The sequence below is a fragment of the Zonotrichia albicollis genome, chromosome 1 (genome assembly GCF_047830755.1).
Source record: "Zonotrichia albicollis isolate bZonAlb1 chromosome 1, bZonAlb1.hap1, whole genome shotgun sequence".
In the NCBI taxonomy this organism is placed as follows: Eukaryota; Metazoa; Chordata; class Aves; order Passeriformes; family Passerellidae; genus Zonotrichia; species Zonotrichia albicollis.
Window position 1 is genome coordinate 46,012,432 of NC_133819.1, and position 26,381 is coordinate 46,038,812.

The 26,381-nt window shown below is 43.8% G+C and overlaps 1 protein-coding gene across 4 annotated transcripts; it reads right to left on the reverse strand.

The window, feature by feature from the left end:
* Positions 1-26,112, reverse strand: CDCP1 (CUB domain containing protein 1). 4 transcript variants are annotated; one of them, XR_012580147.1, is made up of 10 exons: positions 25,662-26,111; positions 13,024-13,218; positions 11,361-11,717; positions 9,698-10,066; positions 7,295-7,522; positions 6,216-6,596; positions 5,532-5,897; positions 4,576-4,599; positions 4,205-4,286; positions 2,959-3,014 (listed from the first exon to the last, which is right to left on the reverse strand). XR_012580147.1 is itself a non-coding variant. In XM_005485917.4 (9 exons), the coding sequence occupies exons 1-9, from the start codon at positions 25,735-25,737 to the stop codon at positions 2,564-2,566; spliced, it is 2,505 nt and encodes an 834-aa protein (XP_005485974.2). In that variant the 5' UTR covers positions 25,738-26,110; the 3' UTR covers positions 1-2,563. The 4 variants fall into 4 exon arrangements, 1 of the variants encoding a protein (XP_005485974.2); XR_012580146.1 differs by having other exon boundaries at positions 2,971-3,014; positions 4,576-4,737; positions 25,662-26,112; XR_003380030.2 differs by having other exon boundaries at positions 2,971-3,014; positions 4,576-4,789; positions 25,662-26,112.
* Between the last annotated feature and the right edge of the window lie 269 nt (positions 26,113-26,381).

Below are 26,381 nucleotides of genomic sequence, written 5' to 3' on the forward strand. Positions count from 1 at the left end.
TATAAAATCTACAAGTATTTTACAACCCTTCTCCTCAATGATCTGAACACAGTGCTTTGAAAACAGTCATTAACAGTGTATCCCTGGCTATGCAAGAATGAGGACATGCACAGAGAGCAGTTTTTTATCCCAGGAAACCAGTTTCCCTAGAAACCCCCTTCTGTTGTCCAGGGTGATGGCATAGCTGCCAACAGGGAGACACAAAATACTTCATCCTGAGTTCCCACACACACACAAAAAGGAGACACATTAGTTACTCCAGTTGGCAGTAGCATTATCATTTATTTATTTAATAATAATAAAAAAAATTAAGTCACAACTTTCTCTTAATATAAAACAAACTGAAGTCTGTGCCTGAGCTCTTTCTTTACACACACCAAATAAACATAGTGAAGGTCAACCTTAGACTGGGGACATCTGTAAACTAAGGTTTATACTGTCACGTGAAAAGCTGAGTTAGAACACATAAAAGCATCAGTCAACAAGAATCATATTGTCAAGGATCAGGGGGCTGTGAACAAATGCCCAACCTCCATTATGTTTTTTCCTGTTGGTTACAAGGAACATGAACTACAAATTTCATCTAAGGAACTGAAGTAGTTGAGCTAGAGGGATGGGAAAGCCTTGAATCTCTTTTACAGATTATTCAATAAAACAGAAGTGAGGAACATTGTTCAGAGAAATGCACAACTGGACTACTCTAATAAAACAGTTTTTGGCAATTCAGTTACCTGAGAAAAGCTGATACCAGTATTGCAGAAATCTTTTCAAGTTCTCAAATGATATCAAAATGATCCAGGTACACTTTGAAATTCGTGATTCCAATGAGTAGCCAGAGATCTAGGGATACACATTTCTGTATTGAAAGTAATAAAAATGAGCAGGAAGGTACCTGGAACAATTAAAGGCACTTTTAGCTGGCATGTGTTTTGATATGTGCTACAGAAAATGGTGTCAGGTATGACATTATACTGAATTGTGTAGAGGTCCAAGCAGTATTAACACACTGTTAAATCCACACACTTGACCAAATACTCAATGAGCAGTGCCAGCATAGTTAACACAGGAAGAAATCCACACTTTTACTTAATGTAAACAGTAAGATTTCTAATAAAGGCATTTTAGTTTTAAATATTATTATATGTTTAGCATCACTGCATGCAACACTTGTCTAAAAGCTTCATGTCACCTCTGTGTATCACTGGGCCAGAAACAGTCAGGGTAAGGTTTTTGGAGAGAAATTCTCCAATTGTTGAGTCTAGTGCTGCACACAAAATTACAAACACCCTCAGTAAACTGTACACCTGGACAGATGTTTGTATATAAAAGGCAACTTCATTGCCACAAGGAATCTGGTCCTCATGTTGTCAAAGGCACAGAAACTGAGGGGCATGCTAACTACAGCACTTAAATGAGACCTGATTTCAAGAGATACCTTTCAGGGGCAGCTAGACAACTGAAGTGTAAGTTCTGCCAGAAGTCAAAGTGTCCCCACCATCATAACAACACGGTTGCTAAATTCAGATTGATACACACAAAAAAAAAATATTTAAAACATCTAGGCTTTTCTTGTTGATTCATTCTTTGCATTACTGAGACACCAGCTGCTGTAAACAATTTTCTTTACCCTGTATTTTAAACCTTAGTAACAGGTGAAGTGAAAAGCACTGATAAACAGCTGAATGACCACATCATTATTTCTTTATCAAATCCTTACTCTCACTTCAACCAAAAGTGCAAGGTATTAGTAAAATGTGAATGTCACAGGCACCTGAACGAACCACAAATTATTTTAGATTTTTGAAATTGTTTTTGTCAAGGAGCAAATAAAATAGTCTTTGGTGTAAGCTCACATGGTGGAATCCAATATAGCAACATCAGCTGAAACCGAGAGAAAGCCTATAACTTATCTTCTGTAGGAGAAGAGCCCAAGCTCAAGTGATCACACTGATTTACAGGCACAGAGCTCTTCCAGGGAGCACACATGGTCTTTCACTACACTCACATAGCCACTGGCATGCTAAATCTGATGGATTTTCAAGCTACAAGTGATGGAAATGACAGTCAGATTTTAGATTTTTTTGGATTTGGTCAGATTGCCTGGGTGTGCGCAACCTGGAGCTGCCTCGAGACAGGGATGCAGTCTGGATCTGCTAGGAGTCACCAACCAACACTGAGACAAACAATGGCTTGTGAGAGGAGGAAATACTGGACAAAACACTCTCCCCACCACCAGTGGCCAGCTTTAAGCTGGTGGTTAGGAATTAACTTTCCTGATGCCCATATAGTAAAAAGCAGAAGCACACCTTTGGCACCTGTTTCAACACCAGTCCTGGAGAGGCCTGACTGGAATTGAGTTTGCTAGGTGTTCACTTTAAAACTGAAAGCTATCAACAGCTGAAGTTAAAAAAAAAAAGGACAAAAAACAACTGAAAATACACAAATGAAACAAAACAAGATAAAAACATATTTAAAAATAACACTCCTCTTCAGAATGTTTTTGTCTTAGACCACTGTCCTTACACCTGTGTTTCCAGAGGAAAATGCTATACCTGGCATAAAATTACTCCACTAAACCATCCCGTTCCTTATTTTCCAGCAGGGGCACACTTGGATCTCTCTTATCCTTTTTATTTGCATCTCCGTTGTCCTCTGACTGCCCTGATTTCTGATGAGCAAACGTGTAATTGTCTTGGTCTATGTCCATGAGGGGCAGAGGCTCCTCCTGGGGGTTAGAAGAGCGTTTAATGTCTTTCCTGAAGGAGAATGGAGGTGGAGAAGGTGGCATGCTACCAATGGGTCCATCAAAAGGCCGGTAGACATCAACTTCTGGAGAGACTGAGCCATTGGACTCCTTCAGCAAGTGTCCATAGACCACAGCATCATCAATAACTGCATAGACATGAGACTCATTGTTTTGCCTCCCTTTTCTGAATGAGCCTTTTCTTCCAGGCATCTGGGTATTCACGTTATCATTGTACACTCCCACCATGGGATTCTGGGTTTTCTTCTTCCTGTTACAGAGGTGAAATTGTTAACAGGTCAGAAACAACGCATCTGGCGTGCTGGAACTCAGTAACAACAGCTTCTGTTCACTCATCCCAAGCACACAGTGTCAGGCAGCCCACCTGGATTAAAGGCTTTACCTGCAGTTTTGGGAGAAATTACTCTTCAGCCTAGACATTCTCTTTTAACAGACCAGAAAAGAACTTAATGCTATTTGGCCACCCACTGCTGCTCTGCTGACCTGAAGTTTGCAAGTCTAACTCCAGTTGTCTCCCAAGCACTGGGATTCTGGCTGTGCACAAGTCCCACAGATTCCATGGGCATTTGTAAGACCCAGAGATCATCAGATCCTCACAAAAACAAGGCTGTGTTACTGAAGACAAGGTAGTGGGTCAAAATGAAAGACAAATGATTTTTTCTTAATTATGCTTTCCTGACTGACTGCCCCTAAATTGGAAAGAACAAAGGCTGAAGTGAAGACTTTTTAAGCCTGTGTTTGGGAAGTCTTTCCTGTGTGGCAGGAAAATGTGTCCCTAACTGCACTAGTCACCATATTGCATAAATTCATTCCAGCTCTACAGCTTCAGGACCAACCAAGCACCTTGACAGCACTGAGCATACATGTATGAGAAAGCCCAGGCTATCAATGACTCCAGACTCTGCTTGTATGAGTAATGCCATGCATGTAAGCTTTGCACAACCCACTTCTCTCCCCAAGGGCTCAACTCACAGAAAATTGCTCCCACTTGATGTACAAACTCCAGAAGTTGCTGGAGGCTGCATGCATGAAAGAAAACTCTTAAGTGTATCTGCGTGAGTTCACAGCTTGTTTGAACAAAGACTTGAGTGGAGTCATGCATGCAACAGCCGCAGTCATTGGGATTTCACATTGCAGGGACTCCTGAGGAAGTCCAACCAACACCTGAGTCACAGTGCACCCAAAAGCCTGCACTTAAGGCCAAGGTAAGCAGTGCTCTGCAGGTTGAAGTAATGTGACTCCAGGAACGCTGCTCTGCTCTTGAAGTTTGTCAATTTAGAGTAAAGATGCATTCCTGGGGTCAACATTACTTCCACCCTGCCTTCCTCATGCTTTAGACCCTGGTTCAAAGGATATCAGCACATGAAACAGAGGGCCCAGCAGCTCTCCCAAAATGCCCTCCTGAAGTGCTAAATTACACATGCTGGATTATGAACTTACTTCTTCTTAACACAGCACACGGTCAGTCCAATCACTGTGAGAACTCCAGCCCCAGCCACCACAGCAAGTATGATTCCAAGGTCTGCAAAGAGACAAGGAACAAGGACACTGAACAAAAGAAGGAACATCCAGCTTTCTCCTAAAATCTGTCTGGGTTTGAACCCCTTTAAGATCTTCTAAGCATAGCAGGTGCTGGCAGAGCAGGAGTTCCTAAGCCATGCCTGCCACAGGGCAACACAAGCCATTTCCGAGAGAATGGAGGCCAAGCAACAACAAACTCCTGCTGTTGGCAGCAGAGGACAACCAAAAAACCCAACCAACCCACCCACCTCCAAGAGTTTTTGATAGAGCTCATGCACTGCTAAACTTACCTACAGCACCTCACACGTCTCTGGCTGGACAAGCAAGGAAGAGATGAAAGCACAGAAAGAAACAGAGAAGGACTCAAAAGAAGAAATAGTGACATTTCCATTGATTCCCCTCAAAACAGTCCTTTCCTCTGAAATACACAGGTTGTGTTGATCTGGGGTTTTCTAGGAGTCATAAAATTGATTAGGGGAGTCCATGCATAAGCAAAGAAAAATGCTGCAAGTTTCAAAAGAAGCACAGATTTAAAAAAATAAGATCAAAAAATTAGAAAGTGCAAATGTGAAGCAAATTTACATAAGCAAAGCCTACCCTAAAAATGCCCCCTCATCTTTTCTTTAAAAACTGTTTATGTTTCAGGGAGATGAAAGAGAACAAGGAAGCAGAATTTTCTGTTAGCATCAGGGCCCAATCTCCATTAAATGGTCAGACCTGTCCTAGGGAGGATTTCTTGCTCATGAGAACACTGAGACTAATTGAACTGCTAACATGAAGTGAGGACTACTTGGATGAATAAGTTTGCATAATCAAATCCCAAGCTGTTCACTAGGTCTGTGACCCTGGAAGGGAAAAACATCACTTGATCTTATTATATATTCTGTCTGTTACCTCAAATTAAAAAAAACTAAATTGTTTTTAAAAAATGAAATCTAGTCTTACTACCTCAATCCTTGCCACTTCTTGCGCCAATGAAAGAAAACCCAGAAACACACTTCCTGCCCCCCAAAAAACCATACCACATTAAAACCCCTCCTTCTTCCCCAGCTCCTAGAAATATCCAGCTGAAACTCTTGAAGTTTTCGAGGGACAGACTTTTCCAAAGGCAGGAATCTACATCCAAGAAGGACCATCATCCATTATTGTTACCTCATCCAAGGAGAACCATCATCCATTAGTGTTACCTCAAGGGAAAGCAAGGAAACAAGCAGAAAACAAAGCACCACAACCTCACAGCACTCACCTAGCTGCTTGTCAGCCAAAGTCACCCAGAACTGCAAGGTGAGCTGCTCCTTATCCACAGGCCTGCAGTTGGAGACGTTCACCCAGAAGCTGTGGAGCATGTTCCGGGGCTGGGGCAGGAGCTCGTCCTCGCGGCGCACGATCTCCTCTGCTCCCAGTGTCTCCTCCTTGATGTTGACGAAGGCACGGCCCGTCTCGCAGGCGATGCCCATGCGGTCCTTGGAGAACTTGAGGCGGGCAGTCTGCTTGCCAGGCACAGTGATGAACCAGGAGATGGAAACGTAAGGAGGCAAACCGTAAGGCGAGTTGGGAGTCTGCAAGTAAACTTTAGCTTTTGGATTTGGGCTCACAGTGAATATGCACTCATCTGTAGCAAAAGGGAAAGAAGAAAAGAAAAACTTAGTTTTGATAATTATTGTCCTTTCCCACATCAGTGTTATCAAACACAGACATACCCGCAGAATTTGGCACAATCAATTATTTGCTACCCGGAATACAAAGCTCCTTCTCTCTTCCAGAAATAAACCATATCACTGGTTCAGAAAAAGACAGATTCTAGAGTCTAGTCATAGAGCCATTGCTAAAGGATTAAACTCCTAATTTCTGTTCACCCATATGTGCTTTAATAAGCCTACTGAGAGATCTATCACTGTACAAGAAAGTAGTACAAAATCTAATACCTTACCTTTAATATGTGGCACAAAGGACATTTTCAGATCCTGAGGGATAGATTCATTGATGAATCCTTTACCAAATGTTTTTAAGGATATGGTGATATTATTCCTCATCTGAATCTTTTCAATAGATCCACCAGGACAGAACACACCAACATTCAGCTCTGTCTCTGGGGTAGCACTAACAATGCTGTAACTGTAGCTCGTGTTGCACCTCTGCTCTGGGACGTGTTGCTGAAGTTTCAAGGACGGAGACGTAATTTCTACGTTGATCATATCAGTGGCCAAGAGCTTCCAATTAAACTTATGCAGTCGAATTGGCAATCGGGTAATAGCCTTGGGCACTGAAAGGGAATAAATCTTCTTCTGACACCAACGAATATCCATACAGCCTGCAAAAACAAAACCAAAACCCAAAGAGCTGAGTATTTCTTGCAGAGGAAATAGCTGGACACGTGCAGAGTACTGTCAGGTTTGCATTACAGGCCAAGATAAGGATCTACCTAAGAAAATATCCTCTCTTAGTAACCTTTATCCAAAGGTGTATTGTTTGTATTTAAAGAGTTTTCCTTAACAGGTGGAGGACACCAAAGAAACAGGCAGAAGGCAGAAACATATTCAAAGGCCCTCACTCAAGATATATCTGCTGACCGGGACATTGCTGCAGACCAGTCAAGGTTGAGATACTTCAAATCTCTTTTCTACCTGTAGTTGAAAGCATTTGGGGAAATCCTATATCAAGGGGACATGCATGCAGAACAAGATGCACTTCTGATGGCAACTTTGGTCTTGCATTTTCATGGGCAGATTTATGGGTCTCTGGCTCTGTTTCCATAATTTGCAGTGACTTAGGTGACTTCTATCTCTTCTCTTCTAGGAATAGCTACACGGTTTCTATTCTTAAAGGTAGAATGATGTACTGAAAAAGATCACCTCCAGATTCATTGCACCCATCTCTCAGCTGGCCAATACCTGGTTTCCAACCTCAATACATTTAAAGCCAAAGCAAGGGAACAAGTTTGGTTGACCCCTGGGGAAAAACATGCAAAAACATTCCCTAAGAAACAGCATTAAGCCACTTTGGTAGTACCTATGCCTTTTTCAGCCGTGATCCTCAGCTGGGACAAGTCCTTGCACAGGAAGGAGATCCTGTAGACAGCACCAGAGGTTAAAGTCAAGGCACGGTCGCAGGTGCGAGGATCCTTGCAGATCAGGCATATGGGCTCAGACATGAGGGGCGTGCGGTTGGGCCACCCTTCCACGTGTATTGTCACAGTCATGTTCTTCTCCTTGCTCAGGTCCACCAAATGGGTGACATCTGCAACGAAAACCACCCCAGAGCAATTACAGCCAAGAAGCACAGTGTGAAGCAGAAGTTCCTTCACCTCTTCTTGGAACATCTGGAAGGAGAAAACAGAAGGAAAGAGGAAAAAAAATGCAAGTGTGGCTCATAAAGGTTGGCTCTCATGTGGAAAGATAGATTTTGGATCCATGCAACATCCTGGTGCTGTTACTAAGGCACCTCTCTCTGATGTCAAAAAAAGCAAGCCAGCCTAGTGGAAGTGTCCCTGCCCACGGTGGGTCAGTTTGGAACTGGATGATCTTTAAGGTTTTTTCCAACCCAAACCGTTCAATGATTCTACAAAGGACAGGGGGGAAAATAGTGTACCTATATACACACATGTTCTATTACTACTCTTCATTTTCTGGTTTAGCTTTAGCTATAGATCTCAAAGTCATACACAAAAGGTGAATAAAATAGCTTTCTCCTGTGTGGGAAATCAGGCAGACAAAAAGACAAGTGGTCAAATGGAATTATCCAAGTCATTGGCACAACCAAGCACATAACCTAGAACTCCCACTGCAAGGTTATCATTTTTCAGAATGTATTTTCCTGCAGCAGCTAAACACAGGAAGAGTTATATCAAGAAGTTATTGTGACTGGAAAGAGCCATATTTTCTTCTTATTTAATGACAAGCACCACAGACAGCTGTGGAATACCCAAATGTTCGGGAAGCTTTGAGAATATGCAGATAGCAATGCATTTTTAATAAGAGCAATGTTGCAGATGGCAACCTGAGGGCTGAATTTGAATCTTTGATGGAACTTGTATAACTACAAAATCAATCATGAAATCCTATAAAATCCCTAGAGAAACCACTGTTGTGTCTTAAATCAAAATGGTTTATTACTTGCATTTCATTCCCGGAATGACAACCTGGTTTTGATTTTTTACGTGATTATCGTCTTGTCTCCTGGCCATAAATATATTAAAATTCTTTTTGCTTTTGAAAGAAGAAGGGAGATAAAGCTGATTAACTGAATATAATGTTTTCATTCTGTCTAGCTTCCGAGATGCAACACACAATAAATGTAAGCAAACACAATTTTGTTAACAGCAATTCTGTCAGGATTTGCTGTTCATAAACAGAGCCAGGCTAGACAGACAAAGAAGAACTGTAACCGTGAGATGCTACAGATCCTTTATGGATATGTGACTTCAGGGCACAAGTCATTCAAACCTTATTCTCTCTAAAATTACCTAGAAACCACTATGTAGCTCCTGACACAATGGCAGTCGAGTGTGCACTTTCCTCCACCTGCTCTTTTGCAGTAAGTGCACCTTGATTATTAACCTTTACCTTGAACTGAGGTCAGAGTTGCAAAGTCAGAGGCTAAATCACTAACTCCATGGCTCATTACCTAGACAGGCCTTTTATTTCTGTTTTTAGAGAAATGCTCTGGTATTACAAGTCATTGTGCTAAACCAATCTGAATTTGGGGCTAGAAAACAGAAAAAAATTATTTTCTCAGTATAAAGAAATGTAAAGAACATCCAAGTATGGAGGGGATATTATTAGTGGAATATCTTACTGACAACTTTTGTATTTAATGTGACTTCTTCACACTTGTTGATGTTCAGCTTCCTCTAGGAAGCAAAATTAAAACTCGAAAGAAGAAAGGAAGGGAAGATGCATATCGATGCTATTACCAATACAGAGACAATTTTACATCTCTCAATTCACCAGTTAATAATACCACAGGTCTTGCTATCTACCATGACAGCAGGTTTCACCTTGTTAGGAGCAACTGCTCACGCAGGGAACAAAAAACTGGGTTCATGCTTTAAAGAGTGACCTTTAAAATCTTGAGTCTCATGTCTGAAAGCAGAACTGTTAAAGGCATTTTTCAATTACATGATTCAGGTGCTGGAAATAGAAAGGAGTCTCTATTTATAAGCTACAGTGTAAAAAATACAGCAGCACCAAATAATCCATTGCAAATTGCACATTTCAGCATCGCTGCTCGCCTTGCTGTACGGACGGCCAGTGGTACCCTGGGCAATAAAACAGGCCTCAGCGTTGCTTGGCAATCTCCTTAAACTCACAGAGGGACCAAAGTTCAAGGAAAATAACAAAAAGTGTATTTATCTCCCTTGTGGTGCTCATGCCAGACATCTGAAAGCCACAAAAGAGGCAGGCAGGTACTTACTCTCATCAACCTGCGGGTGCTGAACAACAACTTGGAAGAGCAGGCGAAGAATGCCGGGGTTCTGGGCATCCTGGTCACAGCCCTGCAGGGACATGTTGAAAGTGCCAGCAATATTGGCAGGCTGGCTGTCGCTCAGCTTGAACACCTCCGGGTTGCTGGGGGAGCCAGGGATGTAGTACTCCACCCTCTCCTCCTTCCTTTCGCAGTTGGACAGGCTGTAGTTGTGGAAGAACACGCTTGCTCTCAGGTTGGGAGGGATCACAAACTGCCACGTCATCAGCTCGTCTTCTGGGAAGCCCAGCGGGTAGTTTGGGGACATGAGGGTGATTGAAGACTCCCTCTTCAAAATGGATTCAATGATGCATAACCCTAAAACAGGGAGGGAATCAGAGCGTATAAAATAAGTTCCAGTTACTGAAGACACACTGGCATATCTAGCACCCAAGAAGCAGAGTCTTTATTTTGACAGTGAGATCACCCACTCCAGCTACAGGTTAGGTTATTACAAAACGCTCAGACTAAAACATATATTTGAGTTGATTCTTATGTCTTCAGTTACAGCAAAGGTAAGGAATGTATCAATACTGCATTTGCAGTTTAGCAGGTTAACCTTTCAAGCACATGGACAGACAAGCCTTTATTATTGTCAAGGGCAAGATCCTAATTCCTAATTCTACATTTGGATTTGCAAGAGCAAACACACAACCTGATAAGTGCTTCTGCTTCACTGGGTTTTGGGAAACAAAAGCTGCAAGCTTTTATAGCAGCATGTAGCTCTCTTTACAAAAACCTCCTAAATTTAACAAAAGCGCACCAGCAAAGAGCCTCAGATAGGCATATTAAAACACAAATGTGAAACGTGCAGGCTGCATAAGACACTTTATCCTTGGATGACTCTTGGCAGTGTGAAGTTGGGTACATAAAGATTATGGTCCCACTCTAGGACTCCAGTGATGTGTAAGGAGTGTAAGGAGTGCCAGGAATTATACAAAACACTCATGTTCTAGAAGCTTGAACCTGGACCAGGTTTCTTTTATAACTGATAGCAACAGCACTAGAATTCAAGTACAGAGAAAGTTTTGTCATGAGATCACAAAGTAACCCACTGATTGCTGTATAATATTCCAGGTATTTTAGGAAGATTATTACACAACGGTTTATGTTACTGTGCAGGTTGAAACAGATAAATGTATTTATGCAGCCTCCTGTGCCTTCCAGGCACTGCTTCACCTTTTCCCACACTCCTCTCCTGAGGAGAGGTATTGGTTTGAGGCTCTCGAAGTTAAAGAAACTTTTTGAAAAATAAACAAGCCCAACGACACACCTCAACCAACAAAAAACTCTCTGGCTCATTCTAACTCTACTACTTTGTCTACCTAGCTGAATTCACAAAAACAAGAAAGCAGGTATGTTGAAGTTTTAGGAAGTTTAAAGAGACTTAAAATTATTAATGTACATCAAATACTTTGACTCCAGAAGAGCAAAGTATTTGATGTACATTAATAAACCATCTAACTAAACTAAAAATCATACAACAATAGTTTCCAGAACAGATGAAGTGAAAGGGAGCTAGGGATAGCAGCACCAAAACTGGAAGGTTAGCTGTGAAGAAAGGTTGAAATGGATTCTGCTGCAGTCTGCAGGAGGCAGCTGCACTACTCACGTTTTATGGAAGCCCTGCTGGCTATGTTGAAGCCTGAGGTGGTAAGAGGCAAGTGCCACGGGAGGTGCAGGGACAGGACAACTCCTCCCAGCAGCTTGATGCGGGACACGGAGCCGTTCCTGCAGAAAGTGCCGATGTTGACCGTGGCGTTATCGATAGAGCTGTTGATGTTGTAGCTAACGGCGTCTGGGCACGTCTCTCCTGGTTCAATTTGCCTTAGCCAGGAGGTAGAAAATTTTAGTTCAAGCCCAGCTTTTGTACTTGCCTTCACGTCCCAGATGTACGTGCTGTTAAGGCGAGGCAGCCCCGGTGGGTAAAGATGAACATCTCCAAAGGGACATGGGCCTGACACACAGTCTAAATGCAGAGAGAGAAGAGCTGTGATACACTCTGGAAAGCATTCCATTAAAAGGGGAGTTTGATACTTCCCCTTCCTTGCTATTATCACAATTTTCAGGCTGCACTCATGTTTTCTTCTATGCGCACTAAAAGACACTCCTCTAACATGGTCACAGGCTGTCTCCAAACAGGACTCCCAGCCCATAGAACAGACAGGATAAACCTGCTTTAGTCAGGCTGAGTAACAGGAGGGATTCATTGTTCCTAGTATTCCACCTTGTTTGCTGAAGAATTTAGAAGGTATTTAGTGAATAGGGCAGAGTCTGAACGGACAAAAAGGACAAATGCAGTGTCAAGAGAGCTGGAAACCACAGATCTAGAGAATCCATTTTATCCCACGTCCCCCAGAGAGTTCCTGGCAAATAATTAATCTTGAAATGTTTTACTCCTTGCCAGGAACTGTATTTTTCTTCCCTTGGTGTCCAGATTAACAACAACAAATGCCATGGCAGGATTCTGGGAGCAAGCCAGAAAACTTTTATCTGAAAAATCCAAGCATTGATTGACACTCAAAATAAGTAACTTTAATCCATGTCTAGGCTTCAACTTAAAAGAAGAAATATCACTAGTGTGTCTTGCAAATAGAGATACAGTGAGCGTTGCTAACTGCATGAATCATATGAATAAAATTCCAAAGCACGAAGAGAATTATTCTTGAACATCACCCCAAAAATAATGAAGATGTTACTAAAGACTGAATGCCCAATGAAGTTTGGGATCTAGTTGAGAAGCAGCACGTGTTCATGCCATTAAAGAGACATACACCAGGGATAACATTCAAAGCAAGAAGAAGCTTTAGTTACACTTCTGAATTTACAGTTTCTTGACTTCAATAACATTCATTAAAGATAAAGAAACATGTGCAGGTCTTCAACGTTTCTGTTGTCCTTATAGACACAACCAAGCTGTTCATCAAATACATAATACATTATTATAAGTGTTCAGAGGCTTTTGTCAGGAACAAAAAGATTCTTTGATGGGTTTATAAATTGTGGGAAAAAGAAAAGCAGCAAGGAATTAATGCAGCAAACTGCATTCTAGCTGTTTCCAACACAGCCAAGTCAACATTAATTCTGCCAGCTGCAATACAGACTTCTTCAGCTTGCATAGCTGTAGTAGTCATTCAAGGTTATTTATCAGTGCTCAAAGATTTCTTCTTACCTAAGATTATGGCAGATACTTTAATACAGCAGCAGGAAAAAAACCATTTGGTTTTACCAGAGGAAAATTACTACTGGGGAAAAATCAAAAATCTGTATCTTACCAATATTTTTCTGAATTTCTGTGATGAAATACTTCTCTGGAGTACCACAGGTGAAGTCAAAAGTCACATTGTCCCCAGGCTTTATCTTGAGTTCAGACATGATATATTTCATGCGGATTCGACAGTTTGATTGAAGACCAAGTTTAATCGTCACTGTGGTGTTGTCCGCTTTATGAAGAGAGATTGTAAAGGAAGCTAAGAAAGAAAAAATACATAGAACAGAGGTGTTCTGTTACTAGCCATATGAAGAACTCCAGGCTCTCCACACAGCCCCACAGATGCCACAGTGTCCAAAGGAATATCGGCATCCACCTCTCAGGAGCTTCTGGTGCTGTACCAATAGAAATTGCCTCCTCTCTTCCAGCACAGACAACATAAAAACATATTTGCTCCATGTGCCCAGGAGAGGAATACTTGGAATTTGTGCACAATCAGTTCTGCTCCAATTTACCCTCACCAGTGTCATTTATTTCACAATTAAAAAGTAGCTCAGCTATTCCTTCCAAATTGTTGCAGCTATTCCTTCCAAATTGTTGTTCTCCTGACTTTTGTTTTCAGTTTGTTATCACACAGCCTGCTTCATTTCTGAAGGTGCCCATCAAGTCACAACTCAAGTCAGGAAGTTTATTCAGCAGTCAAACAAAAAAACAAGCTTCAGCTTTAATCGCAGACAATGGTAAGAGGTTAATTTCTGGGTATACCTGAACAATTACTGCAGGCCAGATGAGGTATTCCAGCAATACCAAAAGCACATACCAACAGATACTTTTAGGTGCAAGTCATGGCCCTCTCCCACCCTCCCCACCCTTCTCAACTTATTCCCTGAAGGTACAGGATGTCTGTGCAGTGCCCCTCACCAGCACAGAAGGTGTTTGTGGCCTGGAACAGTGTGTGTGTGCCTTGGACACTTCCTCTCTATCTCTGACACAACCATCATTGATTCACAGCTTTTGGGAAATATTTCAGATTTCAACCCATCCTCAAGTACTGCCAGATGCAGGGGCAGCTCTCACAGGAAATACTGGAGTCACCGAATAAACTGCTTGCTGAATAATCTTTTATTTCACAGGTGGCAGTTTATCAAAAAAATGACTCAAACCTGATATCTTCTAAAAATATACACATAATATAACACACCAGAGAGAACTGACTGGACATTCAAGATGACTATTATTAACTTCAGTTGGACACTTAGCAAATAATGAGGCCAGCCCTGGCTGAAATAAGTCAAGTTTGCAGTAAAGTCAACTATACCCCAGCCCCAGGTGAAAATCTGAGGACAGGACAGACAGTAAGTGTTCTGCTGCTTGTTTTCATTGTTCTACATTCCCTACTTGACAGACAGTAAGTTTTCTGCTGCTTGTTTTCACTGTTCTCCATTTCTTATTTTGGTGTATGGAAGATAGAATCTCAGTGTCTACAGTACTTGGGCTTTTAGTGTATATGAGAAGAAAATCATGCATATAAAAAATAGCAAGAGATCTAGAAATCAAGGTATCCCAAGCTGGGTTCAAAAACATCTCTGCCTTGAGTGGTACATCACACAGGGCTGCATGACAAAGCTCTGCCCATATGCCAGGTTGGGAATCCTCGTGCTCATTAACCTCAATGAAGAAAGATTTGTGCTGGCAAACCCAGCAGAGCAGCGCCCTGAGGGAGCCCCGAAGCCATTCCAATTACCAGGCAGCATGTCAGGAAGGTGTAGCAGAACAGCTGGCTCACACACATCTGCAGGATGCCCCAGGCTCTGTCCAACTGCTCAGCATCCCTGGAGCAGCAGTCTGCTCCACACCAGCTGCTGCTCGTGCAGGGGTGATAAGGATGCTGATCAGAGCCCAGACATGCAGGGGCTCACCTGGTGGGGTTGTGGGGAGCAGGGCTCAACTCACCATGGGAACCCTTGATCAGCAGGGCCCTCTAATGGCACACGAACACACCAGAGACCCTCAAAAAACAGACCCACCCAGCTCAAAGCTGCAGTCATCGCAGCTGCTGAAAGCAGCTTATTGCATTAGTGACTCAATTTCACACAAAACCCATCTGTTCTCTTGAAGAGAGGCTCAAAAACCTCCTAATTTTTACAGGAATCTCATGGTTTTGCAGGGCATGACTTTCACTGCAATGCTTTGCAAAAGCCCCGGGGACTGAGCAGTCAGCATGGTCTGTCCGGGCCACTGGAAACATTGTGGCTCCACGTTTGGCAACACTAGGGATCCAAACCTCACTGCTAGGGGAAGCCGGGCAGAATAGAGTACTCAGAGACAGAGCCCATCATGTGTTTATCTCAGTTTCGTTGGTCTTGAGCCTTTTTGCAGCTTTTCTACACAATCTTGCAGTCAAAAGACTTAGTAAGTCCTTGAAACTCCCTTACCTATTTGCCTCCAGGATCAAAGGTTTTAAATGAAAATCTCAAACACCAGGAGGCTTGGCAGACTGCAGCACATATTTTTAACCACAAGTTTACCAACCCTCTAATACCATTAGTAAGTACCTGGTCACTGAGTAACTTCCTTACAGCCTTTAAGCAACAGAACAGTTCTCTGACCTGAGAGCCTACACTGCATTCCCCTACCTCTTCCAATGGCTGGCACATTTTACATCTGTGTTTCTGCCTTAGAAAAGAGGTTTTCAATATGGATTTTCCTGAGGAAATAAAAAAGATGATGGTGTATCCTGGGAACTGCCTGTACAATGACCTTCCAAGCACACAGGGGACAATTGCAGGGGCAATGTCCATGGGGTGGGGAACAGAGTAAAGCCAAGCAAGCAAGTGCTGCTCTTCCTCATTCTTCAGGAGGAAGCAGTGTCCAGAAAAGAAAGTGAAACAACTACTTCCAATCTAGCCCAGAGTTCTATTTTCCATACCACTGGGTTGTTTTTGGGTTCTCTTGGGGTTTTATTTTACAACACTTAAGTGTACAAAACACCTTTGACCATGATGTTCATAACTTTTCTGATGTTTAAGTCATCCAGATATGATGTGTTAATAACATAACCCAAACAATTAATAACTATGGACAAAATACATTTCTTTCTTGCACAAGGTAACTGTCATACTCACCTTGTAAGTTTATAAGGATTACTGAAAAGTCTGTTTCTAACTCTCTGGTCAAACAGTTATCACAGTTCCTTCCCCCATCCCTGGGACAGCACAGCCATGTGGCCAACCTGGCAGGACAGGGACCAGGACCACCAACAGCCAGCACTCCTCCACCACATGCTGGCACATGGCTCTGATTTTTAGTCATGAGGATTAAGTTTAGGCATAGCCTTAAACATGTGACCAGTTTAAAATCAAAACAAATACACACCCTGAGCCGAAACCAAAGAAGAGAAATTTTCAATGCTTTGAAATAAGCAAAGGGTCCTACAAGGGTCAAAACAAAGTATCCTCTTCCCCAGCCCCTGAAAGACCCAAATTTGGCTGCCTGGGCTTTTCCCCCCCTCCCTTCTGCTCCTCTTGCTGACTTCATGACCATATAATCACTCTTCATTTGATTTCTCTGCAAGAATATCAAATATTTGTCAGGTCAATATTGTTTTCTAGCACAGATTTATCCCATTCCTCAGCTTTCCTAAACAGAACCTGCCCAAAATCACAGAAGTGTTTTCAATGATCAATATATATATATCATCACAGCAGTAGGCAAGAAAGATGCAGATCTGTACCAAATTAGGCCAGCAAAGTTGCCTTCTAGAAGCCCACATAAGAACAGACACCTTCCATGCACAAACAAACAGCTTGCACAGATGAAAATCCACAGATAATAATTTTGGCCAAGAAATAAGAGCATGGTGCTGTTATGCCAACAGCAGCCAGCTGCTAGGGATGTGCTAAGCTGCATTAGACTATCAAATCTAATAGGAAAAGTGGAATAAAAGAATCATGCGGGAAGTAAATGCAGTGATTCCAAAGTCATTAAAAATAAACGAACAAATGGCTAAAACTCCCCAAACTACAGCCACACATGAGCAGCACGACAGAGGGACTACTTAAAGAGCACCTTCATTGGAGAGCTTTTATAAACACGAGTGAGTCTCCCCATGAGTCACACTAATCTGATTGTCTGTGACTCCCACTGCATGCCTTTTTATTAGGATTACCAGTAACTGGACACATTTCTTGAAAAGAAGCAATTTCCACGCCTCATTGCTGCTGCACACAGGATGACACACAGGATATCCAAACCAACATGAGGAAGCATTGCCAAGCTGGATCTCATCTCTGTCTATACAACAATGGAATCGTTCAGCCAGAAGATGTTAGAGGTAAAGCCTGCAGTCCTGAGCTGGTTCATAGCTGATGCAGACAGCTGATCTCACCCTATTCTTTTTTCCTCTAAGCAATTACAGTTTTGCAGCCTCCCTTGGATGTTTCATCAACTGCCCTAATCTCAGTCGACACCCTCCCTTTCCACAACTGGATTTTTCTACTGCTCATCTTCATTTCAGAATGTGCCTTCCTAAGAGTTTTCTCATCACAGCATCCCTCTATTGCTAGAGTAATGCCCCTCTCTGCACAAACACAGCTTTTTCTTAGCAGGATGATATTTCCAAACTTTTATGTTAGTGCTCAGAGCTCTTTAACTGGTGTTAGAAGCAAACTGCATAGTGTAAAGCAAGTTCAATCACTCCACAGAGTTGAGCCTAAATTTATTTACTGACAAGCTCATAGTTTGAACATGTATATATAAATGCCAAAAGGAGATTTTTCATGTACAAGAAGGAGTGCAATGTAGAACACAGCTGGCAAATAGGGCAGTAGCACTCACACAGAGCATGTGTACGTATACACGAGCAAAGGACTTGGCAGAACAGCAATTTTATGGCTATGTAAAGTGCCTTGCTACACAAAGCAGGAGCTAGAACAGAGTCCAACTAGTTTTGGCTTGACAGCTGCATTTTATTGCAGTAATTTACCCATAAGGATCTATGGATTGTTTCACACGACTTGACTGGGTGGATTAAAACAACCGAAAAAGCCCCAGTCAGACCAAGAAAACAAAACCTACAACGAAATCCCAGATGTTAATTTATACTGGAATTATGTACAGAAACTGTGGGTTTGCTCATTCTGGTTAAATCACGGGCTTGTTCCATGACAGCCATTTTTACCGAAACCCAGTCGGATGGGGCTGACTCAGCCACCATTCATGAGCTGGAGGAGCCGCAAGACGAGTAGCAGCAACTTGCTTGGATTATGAAATACCTGTATCCAAAGGCCTGTTCTGCCCCAGGGGGATCTGAACCCACACAACCAACACGCCTCTCCAGAGAACAGGCTCGTTCCCAGCAGGAATTGTGCCACCAGCTTGGGACGAGGATAGCACAGGGATGCTGTTTGCCACCACAGCTTGGCAGGCTCTCCTGGAGGCTCGCTGCCTCTTCCGAGCCCCTGCAGGGATGCTGACCTGCAGGCACGCTCACAGTCTACTCAGGTTATTCCACTACACATAATCTGCTGCAAGAGTCATTGCAAGAGGGTGGGAAGCACGGGGTATAACACAGTAACTCAGTGTGGTGGTGCTTCACCTCATCAGCACACTGAATTCACACCAGTGAATTGTGAATTGCATCACAATTCACTGCACGGCTCGCTCAAACTGGCCAAAAGCACATCAAGAAATATCTGAAAGAGTAAACGTCTCCCTGCTTTGCCAACTCAGTTGTTTTGCACCTGTCTTACTAACAACTTTGACAATTTGTGTCCAACTCTCCAGTTCAACTGCAGCACCCAATTGCCCAAGCGTCATCCACTCCTCCAGTCTCACCTGCAATGTAATCCAGGTGACTGCCTTCACAGTTTTCAAGCTAGTCAGGAACAGACACAGAGTTAGGACTCCTCTCCTGACCAGTGCTGTGAGCATCAAAAGAGAGATCACCATCACAAACTACAGACAACCCTTCTCCACTTAAATGTAAACTACTCCCTACATTACATGATTATCTCCTCGTATTAGGACCTGTCTTCCACCACACTTGTCTGAGAGATGAGGTCCAAATTTTGTGAAAGGATTACTTTCAGGGAATCCCCCAGAATATCACAGTGATAAAATCTGCAAAGCTTGTAAACTCTTAGAGATAGATGTTGCCAATTGCTATTATGCCATGCTAACCATGCCTCAGGAGAGGGCTCCTGGGGGAGAATGCCCATTCCTCAGCCATCACAGACCAGCTCCCTAATCTTCACTTCTTCTGAACTGACTGTTTGAACTGATAGCCAGGATGGGGATGCAAAGCAGGCGAGAGGTAGGTCATTTCCTCCTCATCAAGGAGGAAGGGCAGACACTTCTGGCATAGTCATGTTACAGCTCATTCATTAATTTGTAATGCCTAACAGGAATAAAGTACTTTCAGATTTTAAATAACTGAAGACAAACCCCAACAACTATACATTTCTGTACACATACAGCTTTCCCTAGAACCTTTCTCAAAGATAATTAAGACACATATAACTCATGCAACAGATTTTTTTAAAAGAAGCTTTTCCACCTCAAGTGGGAAAGAGACACCGTTGACTCTCAGCTGCCTTGTCCTAATTATTGTTTTAGAGATATGAAGTGTTGTTGCTTCTGTAGAAGCAACATTGTGAGATGGAGAGCTCAGCAAGCCCTGTCTAGGAGCTGACCACCAGCATACAATGTGTAAAATGTTTGACATGTGGGTCTGCACAGCTTGAGGAGAAATTGTCACACTGCCTGGAGAAACATTGACACCACACAGGTCCCTGCAGGAGCCTCCCTTGATCAAAGGAGCGTTTTCTTGCATAGTTTCTTATCCCTACCTTGATTTAAGCCAGCAAGAGGACAACATCTCAGAGCATGTCTGAGCAGCTCTGCAGTCTTGGCTCTGGTTAACAAAGGTGTAAAAGCGCATTTCGCAATGAGGGATCCCTCCCACACCAAACATCCTGCTGTCAGCTCTTAGTCTCTCTTCTGAGGAACTCCAAACCCTCTCTTTCCACTCCTCAAAGATTGCTCTCTCCTCTGTCTCACAGCCAGGGACTCAGAAAATCCAGGACCAGCTCCAAAATGCCAGCATTATCCTACCTCCCAAAATAAGAGTTTGATCTGATATCTGATTCAAGTAACCACACTCACTTTGTTCCCCAAGAAACCAAAAGGCACAGCTCAAAGCAGGCTGCCCTATAGCACCCTTGTTAAAAGGTGTCCAATAGGATAGGCAAAGTACAGACTTTATCCCTGGTAGAGGGGATAGATTTTTTAAAAAAACACTTTTTCCACAGTAATGGCAGCCTGGGCACTCACAGGCTGACTAGATCTTACTAACATATGGAAATGCATATCTACTAGACACTATGGCACAATTCTTCAGCTGAAGATCTTCCAGGAGGTCCCATCAGTACTATCCACACCAGGCAGGTTCAGCTGCAGGCAGCAAACCCTTGCCTCTGTCACCAGCCAGTACAGAAACTCAAGAAGTTGCTCTGCTCTGGCTGTAAAGGCCAGCAGCCAACAATGCAGCCCAGCCCACGTCCTTTCCTTCACACCCTGGTGGCACAAGCAGATGTGAAGCAAGAAGAAACTCTATGGTAACATCTGCAAGATATTTGAGAAGTTCATGAATCAAGGGATGGTGACCTGGCCCTGCTGGCTGAATCCTACTGAGAGAGCACAAAGTCAGTGGCTGCTCTTGAGGAACTGGTTAATGCTTTGGTTCCAACAAGCCAACCCCTGCTGCAGTGGGTGTGTTGTCCTCTCCAGAGCCGAGGTTTGACAGAGACACCTGGGCAGCACCAGTGAGTTGGATGCTGTCCCAGAAACTGCTGGAAGTGCTTTGTTAAGTGATATCTTTAGCTTTTCCCCCCTGTCAGGCAAAGGTTTACAAATTACAGGAATTATTAAAGGTGCAGATTTTAAAAAATATTTTAACAGAAGGTTACAAGAGTAGTCCAACAAAAGAGCTCATTTAGATCAAAACTGGCACCCAAGACTATTTTCCCCATATTCTCTAGCTAATACATGCTTTGCTACAGCTGAGTCTTTCTAGGAGCTCTTGCAAGGACACCAAGACCAGAAAACATACAAAGGGAGAGCTCCAGGGGGCACTCAGAAGAGAGCAGGAGGAGTTTGCTGCTGCAAGAGAACTACTGGTCTGCTCAGCTCAGAGGTACATTCCACTCATGGCAGTGGTGGGCAGCACCCAGCTTCCCCCACAGGCCCAGGAATAACCCAGCACCACCACTGATCCCACCCCAGCCACAGCACGAAGGGGTACAACTCCACACACATTCACTGCTCTTCCGCCCAGCACCTGAAGAAGGTCATGGCTAGCCATCAGCATTTACAAAAAGCAAATGAGAATGGGATCAAAAAGAAAGAAAAACTGGTGAAGAAAGGAGCTATTCAGCCATCATCTACACTAATCTGCAAACACGCCATGCCCCTGTCACCCACAGCTTTAGTCAACACAGGTAAAGCCAAAAGTATCTTGACTTTGCTCTTAGCACAGGATGGTTCCTCACACTATTTCCAATTTGAAATATTTCTGGAATGCACTAAGTGCAAAGTTGTTCAGCCTCTGCCTAAGACTGAGGGTTTGGCAGTTGTGGATCACAAAGCTTTTCATTTACCATATGCTGGTATAAATATCAATTAGGCTAAGTGATAAGGGCTACATTAATAAACTGAACCCTGGCAACACTTACTTGTGAAAATACTGCTGCTGGTATTACATATTTCAAGAACTCAGATTATTTTTCAGAAGTTTTCTCCTACTTTTTTTTTCTATTCCAACATTATGTGTAGATAAGATAATTCATATAGGCAATTAACAAGCCTGAGTGTACAACTGACCCAAATGGTATCGGATATCAGGCTGGGGCAAGGTTCTTCCTTTATTTCATACAGCAAACCCTGATTTCCATCTAGAAACTCTCACTGTAGTACAGCAGGACAACACACAGAAATGTAATAAAAATGAGAGGAAGACAACCTTCTAGCTAACAAATCACCTCCTCCATGTCACAGGTCCATGGTGGTACTCTGGACATGAGATTCATCAGCCTCCAATCCTCTCACCTTGTTTCTCCCCTGACTAGTCCTTTGCCTTGAATCAGTGCCAAGAAATAATCCTTTTCAGCATGCTTTCCCCTAATTATTTTTGGCTGATGAGCCACCACATCAAAAGACAACCCCAGGCATAAAAAAGCAACCAGCCACCTAAGGAGCCAGGCCCAGGAGCTGGCTCATCACATCCTGTTTCTTCTCTCCTGGGCCACTTTGTAGCCAAGTGGCTGCCATTTGTTGGTGCTTCCAGTTTTGAGCATGAGTAAGCCCAGGAACAAGATTCCAGCTCTTGGGAGGAACTTTATTCATGCAACTCCAGAGACAACAAACTCACTGAAGCTCTCTAGTGGGGGGCACTCAAACTGGTGGTTATTTGTGCTGCTATGGACAATAAATTCAGCTCAGTGTATCAATCCTCAAAATTTTCACATTCCCACCACCTCAGACATTCACTCAAGACTTCCCATCATCTCTACATCCCTTCAGACTTAGAGACGAATGAAAAACACAAACAGACAAGGCTCACCTCTTAAAAACAAACATTTCAAACACACAAAGTTCTGGAATTGTGAAAAGGAAAAAAAAAAGGGTCTTTTCTGGTACAGAATTTAAGGTAGTAGTACCAGAACTGAGACACACTATAAATAATTTACTATAAACACATTAGTTTCTAGAGGAAAAAAAATTAGCACTCCAGACTGATAATGGCATGAGACAAGCAAGAAAAAAAAAGGTTACAACACATGTACTTTGGTTGTAGTCTTAAAAGGAGAGGTCTCTATCGAATGAACAAATGGTGATTCAGAATGGAAATAATCCAGTTTCCACCGACTTTCAGAGGAGAACAAACACAGTTGTTATTTATATTCTGTCAGAGCAGCAGAATGACCCTGCTAACAGCTCAGGGGTTTTTATTTTATTAAATGAAGCAGCTTTACATGTTAGGACTGACGTGTGACTCAAATCAGTCAGTTGCCTAGAAAAAGATGACTGGAGGGTAGAGCAAGAATCAACATGGCACTATCTCTAAATTCTCTTATTATAACAATGACATTTTAAAGACAAGGCCCAGAATACATACGCAGATTTTATCACATTAATAAGGACACTTTAAACCTGAAACGTTTATGTTTCATAGACAGCACAGAAGCCTGATAAATTTCATTATTAGTGCCTCAAAGAAACTCATTTTTAGTTGGAAAACACATTTTCAAAGGTCAGATACGCAATACTCCGTTCACACTCCCACGCCCGTGCGCAGCCAGCACACCAAATACTTCTTTTCTGTAGTTTTCCAGCTACAAGTTAGAACCAATCTTTCACTTGATAATTTACGCATAAAGTTGCATCTCAAGAAAACCCACAAGCTCCTCTGAGAACAATGTGAGCAGCCACGCTCCACCTACACCTTCCTAAAGGAACACCACTGTAATACTGTACCTGCTGGGAAAGGGTGGAGCAGGGAAGTGAGAGGAGAAAGAACTTCACCAAGGATGATAAGAGACAGCTTTAGGAACAGGAACATCAAAATTTGTAGCCGTCCCACCAGAGCATCACCATTCCGCAGGAGGAGCCACGTGTGCCTCATCCACACCCCACGTGCACGCCCAGCCTAAACCCAGCCTTGCAGAAAGGAAGTTCCAACCAAGGAAAGGGAGCAGCCAATGCACAGCAACAGCAGAGCCAACGACAGCACCAGAGCAACAGGAACTCTTTAAAAATTACAAACTACACAGGCCTGCAGAGGAAAACCTTAACCTGAGCTGTCTTGGGCTTTTGGGACGAACCTTTGCTCGGGGAAATGTTCCAACAGTTTTGGTTGTGCAATAACAACAGCAGCTCCCACTGGAAGGAAGGACACACGAGGTCTCACGTGCCAACACACCCGGGAAGGCACCATTCCCCTCTGCCTCACGTCCTGTCACACCAACCCAACCTTCAGTCGGCCAAGGTGGCTGAGACTGAGCCACCTCTCTTTTGGGCTTCTCAAAGAGGAGGAAGGCACCACGTTGGAGAGTTTGAGAGGGTGACAGAGCGCCTGGCACACAGGAGGGGTGGCACTTGTGCAGGAGACAGAGCAGCAGGTGGAAGCCTGCGGCTGGAAAGAAAAGAACTGAAGGAGGTAGGAAGAGGGGCCACCATCAGTGGCAACAAACCACTGGGTCCATCAGTGGCATTTTGTGCAACTTCTCTGTCACTAACTTTGCTGCAAACAGCAACTTCAGGATTTGCCAAAGAGCAAGGCCAGACGTTGGGGTGCTCTTTCTCCCATGTTCCTCTAGATTAAGCTAAAATCCTTGGACAGTCTGCCTCCTCTGCTTCTAGTGCTGAGCCATCTAAGGTTTTAAATATTTGTTTACACTGAAAACAAAGCACAATTATTAAACAGCATTATATTTTCTTTTTCCTTTGAAGAGGCTTAGAGAGGCAAATTACTGCTATTCACTCAACTCGAAGGCAATACATTAAATGCAAATATTTTATTTAAAAGACTGCACAGCTTGAAACTTAAACCTCAGGGCTGCCCAATTTCAAAGGAAACACTTGGCATGTATTGTTCATGATAATAATGACCTGAGCTCCACTTCAGCAGAACCAGTGCAGTGAAAGGCAACAGAAATATTAAAAAGGCATCAATTTCACATCAGACTCTTTAGGTAATTTACAGTCACTCCAAATAACTCACCAGTTATTTTGTACATAAGGACTCATACTTCAAGAGCCTTTAAAAGGACTACAGATAGCAGTTAAATAGATTGTTTAGACTTGAGGATGGGCATATTTTGCAATCAAGCAGCTTTGGAAATTGAGGAAAACACCACACACTGTCCCTGTGTTCATAACTGGAATTTTTTTGGGGTTGCACGCAGGGTTAGATACATGGGATTTCAACAAGCATCCAGGAATTTCAAGAGACGCGAAGCTGGTAGTGGGCATTAAACCATCTGACTCGGCTGGGTATATAAACCTTTCCATTCCCCTGCATCTACGGTTTACCCGTTGTTCTATATCAGTAATACCATTCTCTGATGAAAATCTCGGGCACGATCCCACACAGAACACAGACCAAGGAGCTTCTGCTCTTTACAGAGAGCTCAGCTGCCCCTCTGGCGTCCAGGGAAAATGACTTTGTGAAGTTCCTTGCATAATGAATACTCCAGCAAGCAAGGATGTAAAGATCAAGTAATTTTTCTTGTTAGCATTTTCCAAGAGAAAGAAAAGGGAGCTGCACTTCTGACTAGAAGTGCTGAAACTGAAATGTCCCACCGCGCAAACATTACGGACGCGATTCCACCCCACCACCCCCGCCCCTTTTAAATAACTAATAGTTATTAAATCAGCAGCGGCACACGGGGATAAAGGCAGAGTTATCAGTCTCTCGACCACGGTGCCGCCAACCAAAGCGAGCCGGGCTCAGCCGCGCACGGGCGGGTCCCGCCGGCCCGGGCAGCCCCTGAGGGGCGGCGGGGAGCGGATGGCAGCGGAGCCCCGCGTGGGGGTGATGGGAACCGGCGTGGGGGTAGGGGAACCGAGCCGAGGGTGGGGGGAACCGAGGCGAGTGTGGGGGAGCCGGCCCATCCCCATCCCTGTCCCGGTCCCTGTCCGTACCTTCCCGCGGGATCAGCTGCGCCGAGGCGGCCAGGAGCATGGCCAGGAGCGCGGCCAGCGCTCGGCCCGCCGCCATCTCCCCTCATGGGCCCGGCGCCGAGGCGGGCGCGGGTCCCCTCCGGCGCCGCCGCCGCCGCTTCCTGCTCCACCTGGTACCTGGAGGGGCGGGCCGGGCTGGGCAGGTGAAATCCCTCCTCTTCCTCCCGGCCGGCTCGTCCCCGCCCGGGCGCTGCCTCCGGCCCGGCCCCAGCCCTGGCCCCGGCGCGGCGGGGTGGAGCCGGCTTGGCGGGGCGCCGGAGGTGCGGGTCGTTGGCACAGAGGTGTTATTCCTGCCCTAAACGCTTTTCCCTGCTCATTCCCGGCATCATTGACACTTAGCGAAAGGGGTTTGAGCTGTCTGTCACCAAGTTCCCCTCTCCCCCTCGGCCCCTTGCCTGCTAAAGCATCTCTGATCTTCAGTGCTTAAAAGGAACTTAAAGCTGGGGCCAGACTTTTTTACCCAGACGAGGGATAAAGATGTTAAACCACTTTGGCAGATTCAGACTAGATATTAGGAAGAAATGTTTTGTGATGACAGTGGTGAAACCCTGGCAGAGGTTGCCCAGAGAAGTGCTGGATGCCCCATCCCTGGGAACATTCACAGACAGGTTGGACAAGGCTCGCAGCAAGCGGATCCATTTGAAGATGTCACTGCTCATTGCAAGGGGTTTGGACTTGATG